General features: G+C 34.1%; 1 protein-coding gene across 1 annotated transcript in view; it reads right to left on the reverse strand.

Annotated features, from left to right (window-relative positions):
* The window catches only part of LOC150090965 (testis-expressed protein 10 homolog), a 35,464-nt gene that overhangs the window by 3,720 nt on the left and 14,693 nt on the right, over window positions 1-17,051 (reverse strand). Inside the window, exons 3-4 of the mRNA XM_090378800.1 lie at window positions 15,038-15,839; window positions 10,956-11,068 (exon numbers count right to left, since the gene is read on the reverse strand). Of these exons, the coding sequence (XP_090234926.1) occupies window positions 10,956-11,068; window positions 15,038-15,839 (915 nt within the window). The remainder of the gene's footprint in view (window positions 1-10,955; window positions 11,069-15,037; window positions 15,840-17,051) is intronic.

The following is a 17,051-nucleotide window of genomic DNA, read 5'->3' on the forward strand; positions in this document are numbered from 1 at the left end:
CACCCTGTCCTTCAAGCTCTCATATAGGCCCATAACAACGCTGAGTTGTCGCCTGATTTCCTTACACTCTTTGCATCGCGCACGTACAATGACATCCCCCATGGCAGTATCATGTCCCGTACCTGACTGCTCCAAAAACATCAAGCAAACAGTGCATTTTAAAAGGCTGTGATTCAGAGGGCAACTGCCCCCCTCAGTTCTCCCCTGAGCCACAGCACTCCCATTAGCTTGAGCCTTTTGCTTTGCTGCTCTGGTCTGTCATGATTTCGATTTAATTTCAATAAAATTTCAATTTCAGTACAAGATTAAAACCCTAAACTTGTATCCCAACACAGTTATAACGCTATATTTATGTTTCAGTATCGAGTGTTATCTATGAAATCCCTTTATATAACTTCAGTATCAAGTTAAGTATTAATTATTTATTTTTGCTAATTATTTATGTTACGTAATCTAAGTTGTTATATGTATATAGTTAAAAGTGCAATTTAATTGACAATGAAGTTCAACAAGATTAATAGATTTACTGATTAATTGACAATATTATATTATGTACTATACTATACTAAGCTTATGCTATCTAGTTCGAGATATTTTGTATCGCGTAACAATGGCGGCAATTTACGAACGGTAAATCTACGGACACTTAAGTATTAATTAACTTCCAAATCTCGCTGTCTCAATTCAGAATAAACTAAGGATCCTGACTAGCTACTTACAGAAAATAATTTGATATAACAATTGGTTAATAAATTGGCTAAATATGGTTAAAAAAAAAAAAAAACCTCTCATTCAGAGCTGCAACTTGTAACACGTGGATTTGATACCCTTACAGATATTAAGTAATACCTACAAAATCTCTATCTAAGTTAAACTTTAAACTAAGTATCGTAACTAGGAATATAAAGCTACTCTAGAAAATAAGTTAATATGCCAATTTAAGCTAATAAAACAGAAAATAAATCAGAAAAAACTTCTCTGTTCCAGGAGCGGCAATAAGCTACCAAAAAGGTTCCACATAATGCAATAGTACAAGAGATCAATATTAAGTACAGCAATACCTCACTTAGCATGGCTTCAAACAGCACTGGTTTCATTATAACACGGTTTTCAATTAAGTTTAAGTCTCCGACAAGGCCTTTGGTATCATAGTCATAAAGGTTGACTTATGACTATAATGTTCCATCGCCCTGAAAGCTATTGTTTGTTTTTAGTTTTGTATCTTAACTTATAATAAATTTATTAGTTTTCAGAAGAAGCAATAAACTTTATGACTAAGTTTAAGTCAAAAATTTACAGTAATAGCCTAGATACATACTCCACATATATGCTGCATTGTCGTAGCCTGGGTATGCACATACATATGCTGCGGTGCCAACTATATTGTCTCACATGCACCAATAGCTCTCCTCACGCAGTCAGCGGCAATAGTGTTCAGTGTTCCATCCTGACGGGACATGGTAATAGCTTTTCAAACTTTTTTATTTCACAATTTATTTTTTACCCCTTTAAATACGAAACAATGAGTCAAAAAAGAAAAGTAATGAAACCGGTGGAGCTACTAAACATAAATGGCTTACATTAGAAAAAAAACTTGATATTATCAAGTGCCATGAAAATGGTGCATTGTCTGCTAAAATCGCATGTGAAAATGGAATGAAGGAAGCATCATTTCGAACGATTATTCGAAAGAAGGATCAGTATAAAGAGCAGGGAATTTCTACAGCATCTTACATGACGAAAGTGATAACTAAGCAAAGCAGTTTTGCTATTGATTAATATGGAACATTTTTTATTGATATGGATAGAAGATTGTAATCAAAAGAGAATTCCTTTGAATCAAAACATCATTCAAGCAAAAGCCATGAGTCTTTATAACACGCTGAAGGAAAAAGAAGAAAATGAAGAGGAGGAGACTAAAGAAATATTTACAGCCAGTCATTGTTGGTTTTTCCGATTTAGAAACCGTGTTGGGCTTCACAATATTCGTATCTCAGGTGAAAGTGCATGTGCAAACAAAGACGCTGCTGCAAGATTTCCCAGTGAATTGAAAGACATTATTGAGGAAGGTGGCTACAAGGACGAACAAATTTTGAACGTCGACGAAACTGGACTGTTCTGGAAAAAAAATGTCCTCACGAACTTTTTTTAGCTGAAAATGAAAAGGCCCAATCTGGATATACAGCATCAAACGATCGTTTAACACTTTTGTTGGGTGGAAACTCATCTGGGGATTGTAAATTGAAGCCTCTACTCGTGTTCAGAGCAGAAAACCCAAGAGCTATAAATGGTTGCGTAAAAAGCACATTGCCCGTAATTTTGCGATCCATAAGAAAGCGTGGATTACAAGAGAATTGTTTACAGAATGGTTCATAAATTATTCTTGTCCGACGGTTTGAATGTTACTGCAAAGATGAAGGGATGGAGTTCAAAATTTTGTTGCTTTTAGACAATGCACCACGCCATCCATCTGAAATTTTGAAATTTCTGATCTCAATGAAAATATAAAAATATGCTTTTTTCCACCTAACACATCTCTCTTACAACCCATGAATCAAGGTGTAATTGCTACATTCAAGGTGTATTATCTGCGGTGAACTTTTTTCCAAGCGATTCAAGCTTCAACAGGAATGGGATCATTATCTTTACAAACATTTTGAAAAAATTATAACATCAGGAATGCAATCGAAAATATATCTGCATCTTGGCTAGAAATCACTGCCAACAACATGTGTTCTGTTTGGCAGCATGTTTTTCCTCATTTGGCAAATGATTTCACTGGTTTTGAATCGCAAGTTCAGACAATTGCCGAAGATATTGTGAAGATCGGAAAAGACTTGGGGTTAGAAACTTTGGACACTGCCAATATACATGACTGAATTGACTCACATGCAAATGACTTAGATGATGCAACTCTCATTGAAATTAATGAGCAAACTGCATATTAAGAAGAGGAAAACACTGAAGTGGCATCAAAAGAATTTTCAACAGAAGAATTGGAGGAAGTTTTTCGGGGAGTTGACATGGCCTGCGAATTGTTGTTGTTTGTTATTTGGTTTTTAGGAGCATTGGCAACTAAGGCCATATTGCTCCGGGGATAGGCGGTGGTCATTCCCTGACCTTTCTGCATCCTCCGTATTTGGTGGTCATGGGCTCGAACCCCGGTCTAATCAAGAAACGTGTGCTACGCACTGCTGCCCCTGCCCACCTGGCTATGGAGGTGCCATGGCCTGCGAGGCGGTTATGAATAGAGATCGGAATGTTGGACGTAGCATCAAGATATGCCAATTTTTGCAAGATGGGATTTGATGCTACAAAGACCTGTACACCGAGAAAAAGAAGAGACGACTTCACCAGACTTCATTATTGAAATACCTAAATAAACAATAAAATTTTTTTCTCATCTCATGATGTTGCCTTTTCATTAATAAAATTTTTGCAATATTCTTTTATTTCAAATCCTTTTAATTGGTTATCAAGCGCAAATTGTTTATAGATTTATTATAATTTGTTTATAGACTGTTTCTCTGGTATGCATTCAATTAAAACCCATTATAATTATACCTCAATCAGCACGGTTTCACATAACATGGAACAGTTTCGGTACTAATTATCAGTGCTATGCAGGGTATTGCTGTACAGCAAAGCTGCAAAAATTTGGTGCTTTTTTGAATATTTCTCCCAGGACAGTCGACTATACAAGGGTAAATAGACTAGATGAATTTTAAAAAATAAATAAATAAAAGCACCATCAGTACCAGATTTATGCATTATGTCTCATTAATAATTTAAAAACACCAATTTCTGTCTTACACATTTCTTGGACTGTATGCCATTGTTACTACATATTTGCAACATATAAAATCATTCATTATGTGAGAGATTCGATACTAGTTCACAGTATAATGGTACTGTGAACTAGACATGGTCTGCCAGGCTTGGAATGAACAATGGTCATGTTACCTTCTATTTTCCTTCAGCATATACAGTATTTCCAACAGTTAATTTTGGGTGTCCTACTCTTCATATACCATGTGGCTATCTACTGTCACCTCCTGTGTAGAGATCTAGGTCCTTTTCTTGTACCTTTTATGCTACAGTACAGTAATATATACAGGTGACCCCTCGCTGAGCGAGGCTTCACCGTGCGCAGATTCGCACTTATGCGGTAGAAGGCCATGCAACATGGATCGTGTTGTGCGCTGCCTAAGGTTCGCAGTAGCGCGGTATATTTGACTCAGCTGTGCTACCTTATTACATAATATGTAGTTGCTTTAGCTATGGAATTTATAATGTCATCGATTTCATTCTAAGCGACTTTGTTATCAGAGACAGCTGTTTTTGTGGCACTTTGCAGTTTTGCAATCAGTCAAATTTTAGAAGGGTATAATAGATTCCAAAAGCAGCCCAGTTCCTGAAGGAGAAGATTATACAGGAAGTCCTGACTTTCATAGGAGTACCAAAATTAAGAGAGGCATTGACGATTTTAAGGTTCAACATATGAAAGATCATGACAAAACAGCGACAGACAAAAATTCCAGATTTTGTAAGTCAATTTCAACTTCAAAAGCATGTTCACCATTTGCTAGCAGTTTCATCAATTGAAGTTTCTTCATATGTGTTAGTAAGTCATGGTCAATTAAAAGTTTTATATCATTGTTTTACTTTTTTCAGCATGCAGTTTTATTTTAAATTTAGGTAAGAATTCATTTCGATTCCATAATGGAAACGTATACCTGATTAAGTTTCAGTTATTTCCATAATTTAGTTTTGATTTTTTGGGGCTTTAGTTTTCTTTTAACATAGGGACCCTTTACATTTACGTTAGGGGCACGAACTCGCTGTCACTCAATTAGATCAATGGAATGAGAGATGAGAAATTATGGAGGAAGTCCGACTCGCTGTTCATTTTTGAAACCCCCATTCCAGCAAAAATTAGCATAGAAAAATATTACTTCTATATATTTTATGATGTTTTTAGTTGGAATACATTTTAAATTACAAAGTGAAATTGTTAATTTCTTTTAAAAATAAATTGTACCATTTGTAACACAGATTATGTTTTTAATTTCCTATATAAAAGTTTTAGAACCCAATCTCCATTTTTCCATAACAACAGATCCCCGCTGAATGTGAAATTGCCATGTTCAGATGGTCTGAACATACCCCCCCCTGCACTCGGCAGGGGTCACCTGTATTTAGTTTTTAAAATGATTCAATTTCTGAAATCAAATTGAACTATTTAGTATTATTGTGGCAGATGATGCAAGAAAGCTCACTTATTATCCATCCCCTTCAACAGTTTGTCTAGTTCTTCCTTGGATTTATATTCAGACTATCCACTTTCACAATATCAGATGGAAGTTTGTTCCAACAGCCAACCACCTGTTGACTAAGGCAAGCTTCTGCACATCTATTCTGCAAACGCCCTTCCTCAATTTGAATTTATGCCTCTTCATGTGCATAATCCAACGGTGGGCAAATGCAGCTCTCAGAGCTGCATGCGGTTCTTCATTGAGTTAAGTGCGGCTCCCATTGAAAATTTAAATCCAATTTTTTTTATTATTTCAGAACTTTTTTCACTGAATCTTGTTAAATTAACTAAGTAACTAATATTTTGTTATACGGATTTTATGTTGTGTTTATTTTTTTTTTTTATGTCTAGATATTTTGCTATTTTTATTTTGATTATAAATAAATCTGCGCACATTTACACTGCTGGCGCCATCAGCGGACTTGTGCAACACTACACCGGGAGTGGGTAGAAAATGTGACCAAACCTCCCATAAGAGTTTCAATTTCAAACTTTGGAATTAAATTTATTTACATTTTTTGAAACATGACCTCAGAAAATATCAAAAAAGAGAAAATACGAACAAGAAAATAGAATCTTTCAAGAAGAATGGGTAGAAAATTTTGCTTTTATTGACAATAATGGAAAGTCGTTGTGTCTTATTTGTAAAGTTACGAATGCAAACTACAAAGTAAGCAATTTACGTCGACATTATGAAGTAAGTCATCCCCACTTTTCAACCCAATATCCACTCAATTCAAAATTGTGAACAGAGAAACTTAAGTCCTTGCAATCTGGTCTTCCTAAGCAAAAAGGACTCTTGTCTTCTTTTAGTTGCGAAGGTGACAGAGCAAACGAAGCTAGTTTTTTGATAGCTTGGAATATTGCTCGTGCCAAATGTCCATATGGAGAAGGAGAATTTATTAAAAGAAACTTGGAAGAAGTGGTTAAAGTTTTGGATCCAGATAACACAAAACTGCATAAACTGATCGCACAGGTTCCTATGTCACGCCGTACAACTGAGCATCGTATTGGTGCAATTAGTAAAAATGTTGAAAATAGTTTGATGTGTGATTTGAAAAATTATACGGCATTTAGTTTAGCTCTCAACGAGTCTACAGACATTCAGGATGTTCCACAATTGGCCGTTTTTGTCCGCTATGTATCTGCAGACGTAAATGTGAAGGAAGAAATGTTAGACCTAGTAGCTCTTATCGAAAAAACTCATGTTATCGATGTTAGAAATGTGCTTGATGAAGTAATGAACAGGTTTGAATTGCTTCGTGATAAACTTGTAAGTGTTGCAACTGACAGAGCACCTGCAATGATAGGGAAAAACAAGGTCTCGTTGGTCTTTTAAACAACGATCCTAAAATTCCACGTTTCTTACCTCTTCACTGCATAATTCACCGTGAGCATCTCATAGCGAAGTACTTCAAATACGAAAATGTGTGGAAGATTGTTTTGCAGATTGTGAATTTAATTAGAACAAATGCCAAAACACATCGTCAATTTAAGAACTTTTTAGAAGAGTTGCGAGTGAATGACGAAACAGATCAATTGCCCAGTGATTTATCCCCATCTTACAACAGCCATGTTGTAAGATGGCTGTCAATTTACAATGTTTTGAGCCATTTTGTGGAACTCCTAAATCCTATCATAACATTTACAAAAGAAAAAGGAAAAAAAATACCCAGAATTAGAAAATGAAACTTGGCTTTCTGACTTAATGTTCCTTACAGACATTATAGAACATTTGCAAACACTTAATTTGGCTTTACAAGGAAAGGAAAAAATTATTATTGGTTTGTCACAAACCGTATTTAGTTTTGAAGCTAAACTTCGGCTTTTTGTGTACGATCTTAAGAACAAAATATTTAATCATTTTCCATGAGTAAAAGCAAATATAATTAATATCAAAGAAGAAAAGTTAGACAAATACAAAGAAAAATTGGAAGAATTGCAAGCAGATTTCAAACATAGGTTTGAAGATTTGAAAAGTTTGAAATCTACATTTGCATATTTTGTGAATCCATTTATTTGTGATATTACTGAAGATGGATTTCCAATTTCTGAAATAATACTTGTTGAAAAAGCGGCTGGGGAACTGGAGTTATTAGAGATGAAAGAGGATCAGGCATTGCAAATGCAGCACAAATCTACTTCTATAATTGAATTTTGGAAACTCGTGCCAGAATCAAAATATTCACATTTAAAGAAAGCTGCTTGCGTCTAATTTCAATTTTTGGTACAACATATTGCTGTGAATCTTTGTACTCCACAATGAAGTTCACAAAGTTGAAATATTGTTCGCAGTTGACCAATCATCATCTCACTGAACTGCTGCGAACGGCTTTAACAAATTTTACGCCAAATTTCAAAGATTTGACCAAAGGTCTTTGTTAAATGTTATACTTTTTATTAATGCATTTTTATTATTAAAATTTTGAAATAATTATTTTGTATTTTATTTCTCTTAATTATATTTTCTTATATATGTATACTTTACATAGCACTTAAGACTTGTGTAGAATTAGTAATCATATTAATTAAATTAAATTAAATTTGAATTTGTGTATTTAATACTATGTAACTAGAGTGTGGCTCTTTATAATATATGAAAAACCAGAATGCGGCTCTCATTGACCTCATGCGTGCCCACCCCTGGCATAGTCTGATCAAGAGGAAGAATCCCATCAGCACTGAGCTTGCTCGTTCCATTCAAAGCCTTAAATACCTCAATCAGATTGCCTCGCAGGGCCTAGTCTCCAGACACTATTATTTACAGAACTGAATTTAAACCCCATAACAAAAAAAAAAAAAAAAAAATCAGATATAGCAATACTCAACATTCAAACTCATGAACTTTATTTCTTAGGCAAGTATGTTACTGACCAGACCAATCTGCAGTACGGGTTGACATTTATTTTGGCTTAATGCTTGCAACTATTGTTTTATGGAGATTATAGGGATCACAGCTACTGTATTCACTGAAAATAACCCCTGTGCATAACCTCAAAAATGTAGCATATGCTGGATCCCAAGGATGCCTAATTTATGAGATTCTAATCTATCTACTGCCATCTGCAGTTACATTTATGAGTGAGTGATTCTAAACATTGTTAGATAATGGGATTACATATTACAGAAGTCAGTATATTTGTCAAATCTGTGGCGTTTCAATGCACATTAAGTCGCTATTGCCACATAAAGATTGTGGTAGGCATCATATTACATGGTGGTTTATTACAAAGTAGCTTAACAACTTTAAACGTTTGTAAGCACCATAATTTTAGAAACTGGAGAAGACATATACATCAAATAAAGAAGAATACCTGAAGTTTTGATTAGACACAGCTACACAGCTACAGATTTTCAATATGGGCAAAAGTGGTTATTTGACAAATATCCCACTGCAAACCAAACTCCTCCCACATTTATGCAGTGTTTCAAGGGTTACTTTTGCTGCAGCAGTGATTCTGACCTTTGGTTCAACCATATTCCTTGATAATGGTGATTAGACAGACATCTTTCACAAAACCCCAAAGTCAAAAATCCACTGACACTGAGTTTGGGGATCATGGAGACCAATGAATTGGACCCGAACAACCAATTCATATTCCTTGGAAGTGTTGATCCAGGCATGCTGTCACATGTAGATGATAATAAGGTGAAGCACCATCTTGCTGTAAGAACAATTGTCCAGTGAAATCTTCAGTGCTGACTTGAGGTATCAGAAAATTCTCAAGCATATTGAGATAATAATAATAATAAAAAAAAAAAGCCTCTGTGATCATTTATAGGAATCACAGCTACTTTTTTTCATGAAAAAAAGGAAGGCTGCAAACTTTCTCTGAACTCAAAGCACAGAATACACTGACTTTCAGGCTGTTTGAAACACGTTTAAGTAAGCACTCACCTGTTTTTTCTGTGCCCAAAACATGAACACTGTATTGACATAGCCACTAACATAAAGTGTAGATTCATCACTGAACAATATATGCTTGAGCAGGTCATTTTCATCATCTTGCCTTGCCTGCATTTCCACACAGAAATTGTTATGCTTCATTTTGCCTAACTGCATGACACTTGATAGTAATAAGGCTTCAGTTGCAAATATTTCCGTATTACTTTCAAAATGTTTGGTTGTGGCAGACCTAATTCATGACTTCCACACGATGATTTTTCTTGAGCTTCTGAAGAATATACATCTCACTTCCTCAATTGTTTCATGCTCACACATGGTCTGCCTGTTTCCTTTGCACGAGTTATACAACGTCAGGTATTTGCGAAATTCCCATGTGATTGATACATAGAATTTCTGCTGGAGGATTTTCTTTGTAAAACAAGTACAAAAACAAAATTGTCTCTGAAAATTTAGAGGATCCAGGAACTTGGGAGCATGCATAGTTTCGAAGAAAATATGCTTTCGCTTAAAAACTGGATTGAAATGTCTCTGTGGTTGGCTTTTGAAAATGAAAAATTAACTATCTGCATTTAGGAAGACTGAAACTTTTCATCCAAATCAAAGATGATACTTGTTTTAATCATTAAGTTGTTAATCCATAAGCTTAATAATAATTTGCAGCTTGCAAATGAATTTACCTTACACCATGGCAATGCTCACAGAAACCAATGTTCACATTACGAATTACTCCAGTACTGCACTGCAAATTAATAGCACTTCTCTTTCTAGAAGTGTATTTTACAACTTAGCTGTGATGGCTTATCACCATCCTGACAGTTATTCCATTGGTTTTTGTTATCTCCTGAGAGAACAGCTCTCTACTTCCAAAATGCTGCCATCAAGAGCCTTGTCATTAACAGAATTGCAAGATTACAGGTGCTATACATTAAAATGGATAGAGAGAAGACAGAGAGTGTTTATTAATGGACACTGCTTTTGATGAACTAATGTTGTCAGTGGAGTCTTCTAGGGTTCAGTGCTGGACCCATTGCTGCCTTTAATATTTATTAATGATACTGATGAAGGTATATCAGGCTTAATATCTAAGTTTTCAGATGATACTAATGTCAGCAGAGTAGTTAGTGACAGTAATTAAGGTAAACTACTACAAAAACAACTAGAAAAATTAGTGATACGATTGAGACGTTTAAAGTTCTGAACAGATTAAGCAAGCTGAATGCTATCCTCTTGCTCAGACTACAAACATGAAAGGGCATAAATTCAAACTGAGGAAGGATGGTTGCAGAATAGATGTGCCGAAATTTGCCTTCAGCCAGTGGGTGGTTAATTGTTGGAACAAAATTCCATCTGCTGTTGTGGAAGTGGGTTGTTTGAGTAAGTTCAAGGAAGAACTAGAAAAATTACTGGAGGGGATGGGCAAGTGATGTGGGAAGGGTTTTTTTGTTTTGTTTTGTTTTTTTTTTTTTTGGCTGATGCTTATAAAGCATCAGCTAAAATACTAAAATTTACAATTTTGAGAAAAAAAAAAAAAAAAGAAAAAAGAAAAAAAAACAACCCCGAAGAACATATTTCAATCATACGTTCTTTACCTTTCATATAAGTGTGTTCAACTAGAATACAGATTCACTCAAAGATTACACAGCAAAGTATTAATTACTACAGAACACTTCACAGATTGAAAAAAGCTTAAATTCCATTTAAGCTCTGTTCTAATTGAATGATAATAATACTTACTATAGAATAATTTTCTTCTTGCTTAGCTAGCAACTCCAGACATTCACCTAACAGCAACATTATGTGTAAAATACAATCCATAATGGCAGCTGATTCAAGAGGAAGCAAATTTCCTATAAAAAAAATTTAATTTACTGTTAATAAGTTATAAATTTTTAAGTAGCCTAAAACCAATTTGTAGAGCTCTTTAGTTTCCATTTCTTCTTCCATCACCTATAAATTAACAACCACAAACATGCTATAAAAATCTCTTTGCTTTTAATAGTTTAAAAAGTAATACTATTAAATAGTGTAAAAAGTAATAATTTCATATCCTGATACTTGTCCTAATATAATAAATCATAAGGCAAAATATCAAAATGAGTCATGTGGTTACAAACCTCACAGCTTATTATTCCATGAATTATTCTATTTTCCCCCCTTTTTTGTAAACCCTGAAGCACCTGCTGCAGAGGAGTAGCTGTTATGCTACCCTACCACTTATTTGGAAAATGAAGGTCATGAAATATGAAACTCATAAATCATGAAACTTTCTAAAAGTTTTTAAAATTTAAACCCCCCCCCACCTACTTAGGGCCACTGTCGGTTTGTCTCAGGTAAATATGCTGGATTTCCTTTTCCCTCTGAATTATTCTACAAACTTGCAAACCTGTGAAGTGATTCTAGCCATAATGCAATATTCAATTTCTGAAGTTTGCATGCTTTTCCCTTTCTGAAGTAAGCACACAGGAGTGGCTTACTAGCTATCAAAGTGCTTACTTCTAGAGAAAGAATCACAAAGGAGACCAAGAGTATGGTACAATGATTGTTTCTAAACCAGAAACATTTAGCTGAACAAGATTAAAGCAATCACAAACTTGTTTATGAACAAAGTTTAGTTTATTTTAGGGGTGCAATCCTCTGTAGAATAGCATTAAAAGTAGCTCATTATATGTATGCTCTCCTAATGCTACCATCAATAAGAATAAAGATTTGGATATCAGTCCTATCTGAACCTTCCAGATTTGATGCCTCCCAGATTTTTTTCATTCTCATGGACAATTTCAGTAATTGCTTCACATCAAAGAAACCAATTACAGTCTGTCCTCGTATAGCACGATAGTTGTGTTCCTAGAAACCCTCGTGCAATGCAAAATTGTGCAATATAAACAACAGGCCCTATGGGAAAAGTGGGATTAGGTGCCGACCCCCCAAGATTGAACACACATTTGGAACCAAAACATTACCAAACACAATAAATAATCGGGTAATTTTAATCGTTATAAAATACGTAAGTATTTTATAACGATTAAAATACGTAATAAAAAATAATATTATAATATTTTTTTTTATTATAATATAATAAATAATAAAAAATATTTATTTTTATTATATTATAAAAAAGTATTTTTTACGAATAAAATACGTATTTTATTCATAAAAAATTTATTATATTAAATAAAATAGTCGTAATAAAATACGTATTTTATAATACGTAAGTATAAATTATAATACGTAAGTCGTAATAAAATGCTTACGTATTTTATTACGTAATAAAATATTGCTAATGCTTTTGCTTCTATCGTAAGCAAACTTGTTTTTTGTTTGATTTTCTATCCAAACAGATGACAGCCGTTCCATCTCTTCCAATTCTTGTCTTAATCTAATGGATTTTAATTACACTTTGAGTTGTTCCTGCTATGAAAGTTGTTTTTATTTTCTCCGCATTCTTTGTAATTCTCGCCGTTGCCTCATTTAGGTCTGTAGCACGTGCAATATCACACGGTCTTTCATTTCGCTCAAAGCGTATTTTTTTTCTCTATCGACAGAGGCGGACTGGCCATAAGCCTTACCGGGGAAACCCCAGTGGGCCGGAGGCCGGTGTGATTTTGGCCATAAACCGTAGTATGAGGCCACTATAAATTTTCCCAGGTAAGAATTTTTGATCCAGTCCGCCTCTGTTTATCGATATTGCTTTTATTTTTCTCTCTGAATCTGTAGGACGCTTCCATTCTCACACCTTTTAAGCATTTTACTCATTTTTAGGGAATAAAGCACAATTACAAAACGAGGAGGCACGCTTGATACACATAAACAAAGCTGTGCGCGTGTAGCAACTGAATAAACAACACGGTAAAGGCCGAGATACGCTATTAACACCTCACATTTTACTAAAGCACATTTCTGGGGGTTACTACCATAAAACAATAAAAACAATTTCCAGTTGCGTTTCTGCTAGTGGAATCTGTTATAAACTGGTAGTAAACTCCATCTAATTGCATTTGCGATTATACCGATAGCTGAATTGTGTTAGTTTTTACGTTATTATGGTGAAATGTGTTTCCCCTTCACTGATAAAAAAAACAAATACATTTTCAGAATCTTCTTCATTCCTATCGTGTTGCGTTCAGTTGGGGTGATTTCGCATTTGACTGCCATTTCTTGTAAACACAAAGGCGAATCGTGCATAAGCGAATTTGGTTCGTGCTATATAAGATAACGTTCCCCTATTTATAAATCGTGTATGATCGAATTCATGTAATGTAAACACGTGTTATACGAGGACCGACTGTACCTCTACAGTCTCATCTAGTACCTCTATAGGGCAACAATAATATGACTTGATTTACTGTCATATTGCTAATTCCATGGTACTTTGTTAAACTTCACCACTTCTGCATTCTGTATTCTTGTGTTTCTTCCTGGTTACATATTCTACATTCCAGTTTTCACTCCTGCTGAGAAATCAAGAATTTTTACAACAATGTCAGGATTTATATCTAATGTACCTCAAGGTGATTGATCTATAGTTTTTATAATTATATAAAATAAAAAATTTTTTAATGCATTAAGCCTTTATAGTGGAATATATTAGGGTCTTTTGGTTATAACACTCCTGTCAAATGTAATGCATTAAAATGTTTTAACTGCAAACACTCAGTTGGCACTTCACATTATAAGTTGTCTTGGATTTCCTGGCCTGCTGAAAAATTTCATTCCAAAAATTTTAAAGCACTATATCAGAAATGTCAAAAAATTCTGATGTCTTACATGGCAGTTCTATCTTATGTTACTTTCAATGGCCAGAACTGATAGGCATAAATTTCTTTCATATAATATCTCTAAAAGTTCTGTATCATTCATTTCCTGCCAAGCAGTGATATACATTTTTCAATATGGCCAATTTTTAAACTTGATTATAGTATCTGAAAAATAAGGAAAATGAGATATGGGAATTTTTTAAACTGGACTCATCGATTATTATTACTGAAAGTATTACTAACTGAATGGGTTACTCTCTATTTATTTTTATTCTTTCAATGTTTTTTAATGTTAAAAAACAGATTCAAGTGTTAATATATGGTCAAATAAGAACTAATATAATAAATCACATGTAATATATACAGTAGGCTCAATTATCCAGGGTGAATGGGAAATAAATTGGCCCAGATAATCCATAAAATGAAATAAAAACTCAATAAATGTGAAAAAATATATATTTATGTCCATACATATTCATATTTACAAAAGTAGACTAGTGTGAAAAGCTTTGACATAAAAACTTAATGCAAACAATATTTTGAAAAAGGAAAACAATGAAGTCTGCTTTTACAACCTTGGTTTGTCTTTGACAAAGGTATTACGTAAATTTCTAAGCATCTCGTTAACAGAGTGGCATTTCCTTACTGTCCCAGATACATTTAAGTAAAATCTCATTGAAGTTGGCACTTTAGCACCTCATTATTCTCGATGAGTTGAAGTTTTTATTCAATAAAAATAATTCTTTTCTGTTTTAGCATGATAGTGCACTCAGACATGAATTAAAAAAAAAAAAAAAAAAAACTGAAATGTGTTACTCAAATATGAGTAGAGTGGTTAGTAAGCAGAAAGCTAAGGTGGGGATGTAGCTTGAAATATTCTGGCACTACAGTAATTACAAAATGTAAAAAAACAACACCTGTAATGGATTTCACATATTTCTTTTTGTTATCTGACTTAGATTTCTACAGGCTGTAGAAAGCCTCATTAATCTGCAACCCGTTTAATTCACTCCTGGATAATTGTGAGTCTACTATAAAGTATACTGACACTTTAAATCTTACCTGGAAGAGTTGAAATAGTAGAGGGAGAAGATTCCCACCAAGTTTCCATAAGCAGAGGCATTAACACATTTATATAACTTTGGATACGAGTTGAGTCTTTAAATATATTTATTGAGTCTGAAAGGAAAGGTTGTGCACTATTAAGTGAAAACTTTTCTGACAGTTGTGGTTTAAGCCCTCCATGAAGATACAGCACAATATCCACAGGCTTACATGCATCCCAATAAAGTTCAGAAACACTATCATCCTTTTTGACACTGGTTGAAAAATGATTTAGAACTGCTTCTAAAAATTTCTGCATTCGTCTCAATACCGCGAGTCTCCATACCTGTGAAGATAATTTTTCACCTAAATTTACTAGGAGCTGTCTATGTTCAATAGAGGCTCTAGTGCGTTTTTCTTTCACAGTAGATATCTGTTCCAAGAAATTATGCAGAACTGCATTTGGAGATGAACAAATAAGTTCTGGAAACTTTTCTAGTAAAACATCTAAGAACTTCAATGAGTCTTGGCGAATATCACTAATAATGTGAGTCATTGCACAGCATAAATGAGAACTTAAAATGGGGAAAAAAGGAGCAATCTTGATAGAGGAAGTATTAGTTAATATTAAGTTTAAGAGAGATATGACAGATTTCCTTACTAAGGAATCTTTATCTATCAGTAAGCCAACAACCTGTTTAACTAATACAGAAATATGAGGACCAATTAAGTCTGGATGATCACTCAGCAACTCCTTTAAACCTAATACTGAATCATGTCTGTTTGATGGATTATAATGTTGTAGCCTTTTCAACAGTTCCTGAATTAAAAAAAAAAAAAAAAAAAAATTATAATACAGTTTGACATTCCAACAATTAAAAAAAAATCTGTTTACAGAACAAATTAATCAGGAAAGGAACCATTATTAAAGTTCCTCTCCTGATTACACCCTATGGTTTATGATGAAATCAAAACCCATAAGATATAAAGTTAAAAGCTTCAAGTCATTTTCAAGTCACAACTACTCAAGCTGACTTTTGTTTTAGTTACAAAAATAAAAGCACTATCTAAAATCATTTGGCTTATACAGTTTAAAAATATTGTTAAAAGAGGAAACAATTGCAAACTACATGAGTTATTTTCAATTAGAATTTGTTCTGCTAAATATCTAGTTAAAGAAATTATAACAGTACACATTCACGTATACACTTAATCTGACACAAAAAGGTACAAATAAAATAACTCAACTGTAGATTACAATTATGCAAGGAAGTCTTGCCACCAATATAATGGAAATGCTGCTTTATCACCCACAGGGCATTATAAAATGCTATCAATCCAGTAGCCATGGTACTTAGTCAGACAGAGCCCTTGGTGAAATAACTGTTACATGATAATCACCAGTTAAAGATTAGTGGCTGTAACTTCATTTACCTTCCTAATTATGCATTTAAGCAAGTTTTGGAAGTGAAATGTTTAATTGGAATTATACATTAAAAGGATCTGATGAGCCCTGCACCACCCTTGGTATTACTACTTTTATTTTTAATTTTTTATAATGCAAGGGCGAAGGATGCAAAGAAAAATAGCAAAGACATGGAGTTCTTCTAGCGTTTACTTAGGTAAACACTAGAAGGAAAGGGATGAATCAAATTGGTCAGCTTGATATCGAAGGTTTGACTGTTGATGATCCTGCTCAGGCTGCTGAAAAACTGAATGAGTATTTTGAATCTACATTCACACATGAGGAATTCTTAGGGAAAGATATGCCCAAAGTTTATCAAACTTTGGGCATATCTTTCCTTATACATTGGTAGAATCACCTCCTTAACCCTGATAGCAAAATTCCTGTATATTGTTGACAAAACCCTATGAGCTGTCCTGGTAGCCTGTCTGTACTGCTCAAAGAGCTTCATATCTGACTGCACAATTACCCACAAGTCTTTTTCATTTTCAACTACCTTGAGTGTAGTACCGTATAGTTGGTATGTTACTCTGGGGTTATTGCTATCCATATGCAGTACCTTGTATT

The sequence above is a fragment of the Mastigoproctus giganteus genome, chromosome 1 (genome assembly GCF_048544385.1).
Source record: "Mastigoproctus giganteus isolate SK-2022 chromosome 1, ASM4854438v1, whole genome shotgun sequence".
Classification (NCBI taxonomy): domain Eukaryota; kingdom Metazoa; phylum Arthropoda; class Arachnida; order Uropygi; family Thelyphonidae; genus Mastigoproctus; species Mastigoproctus giganteus.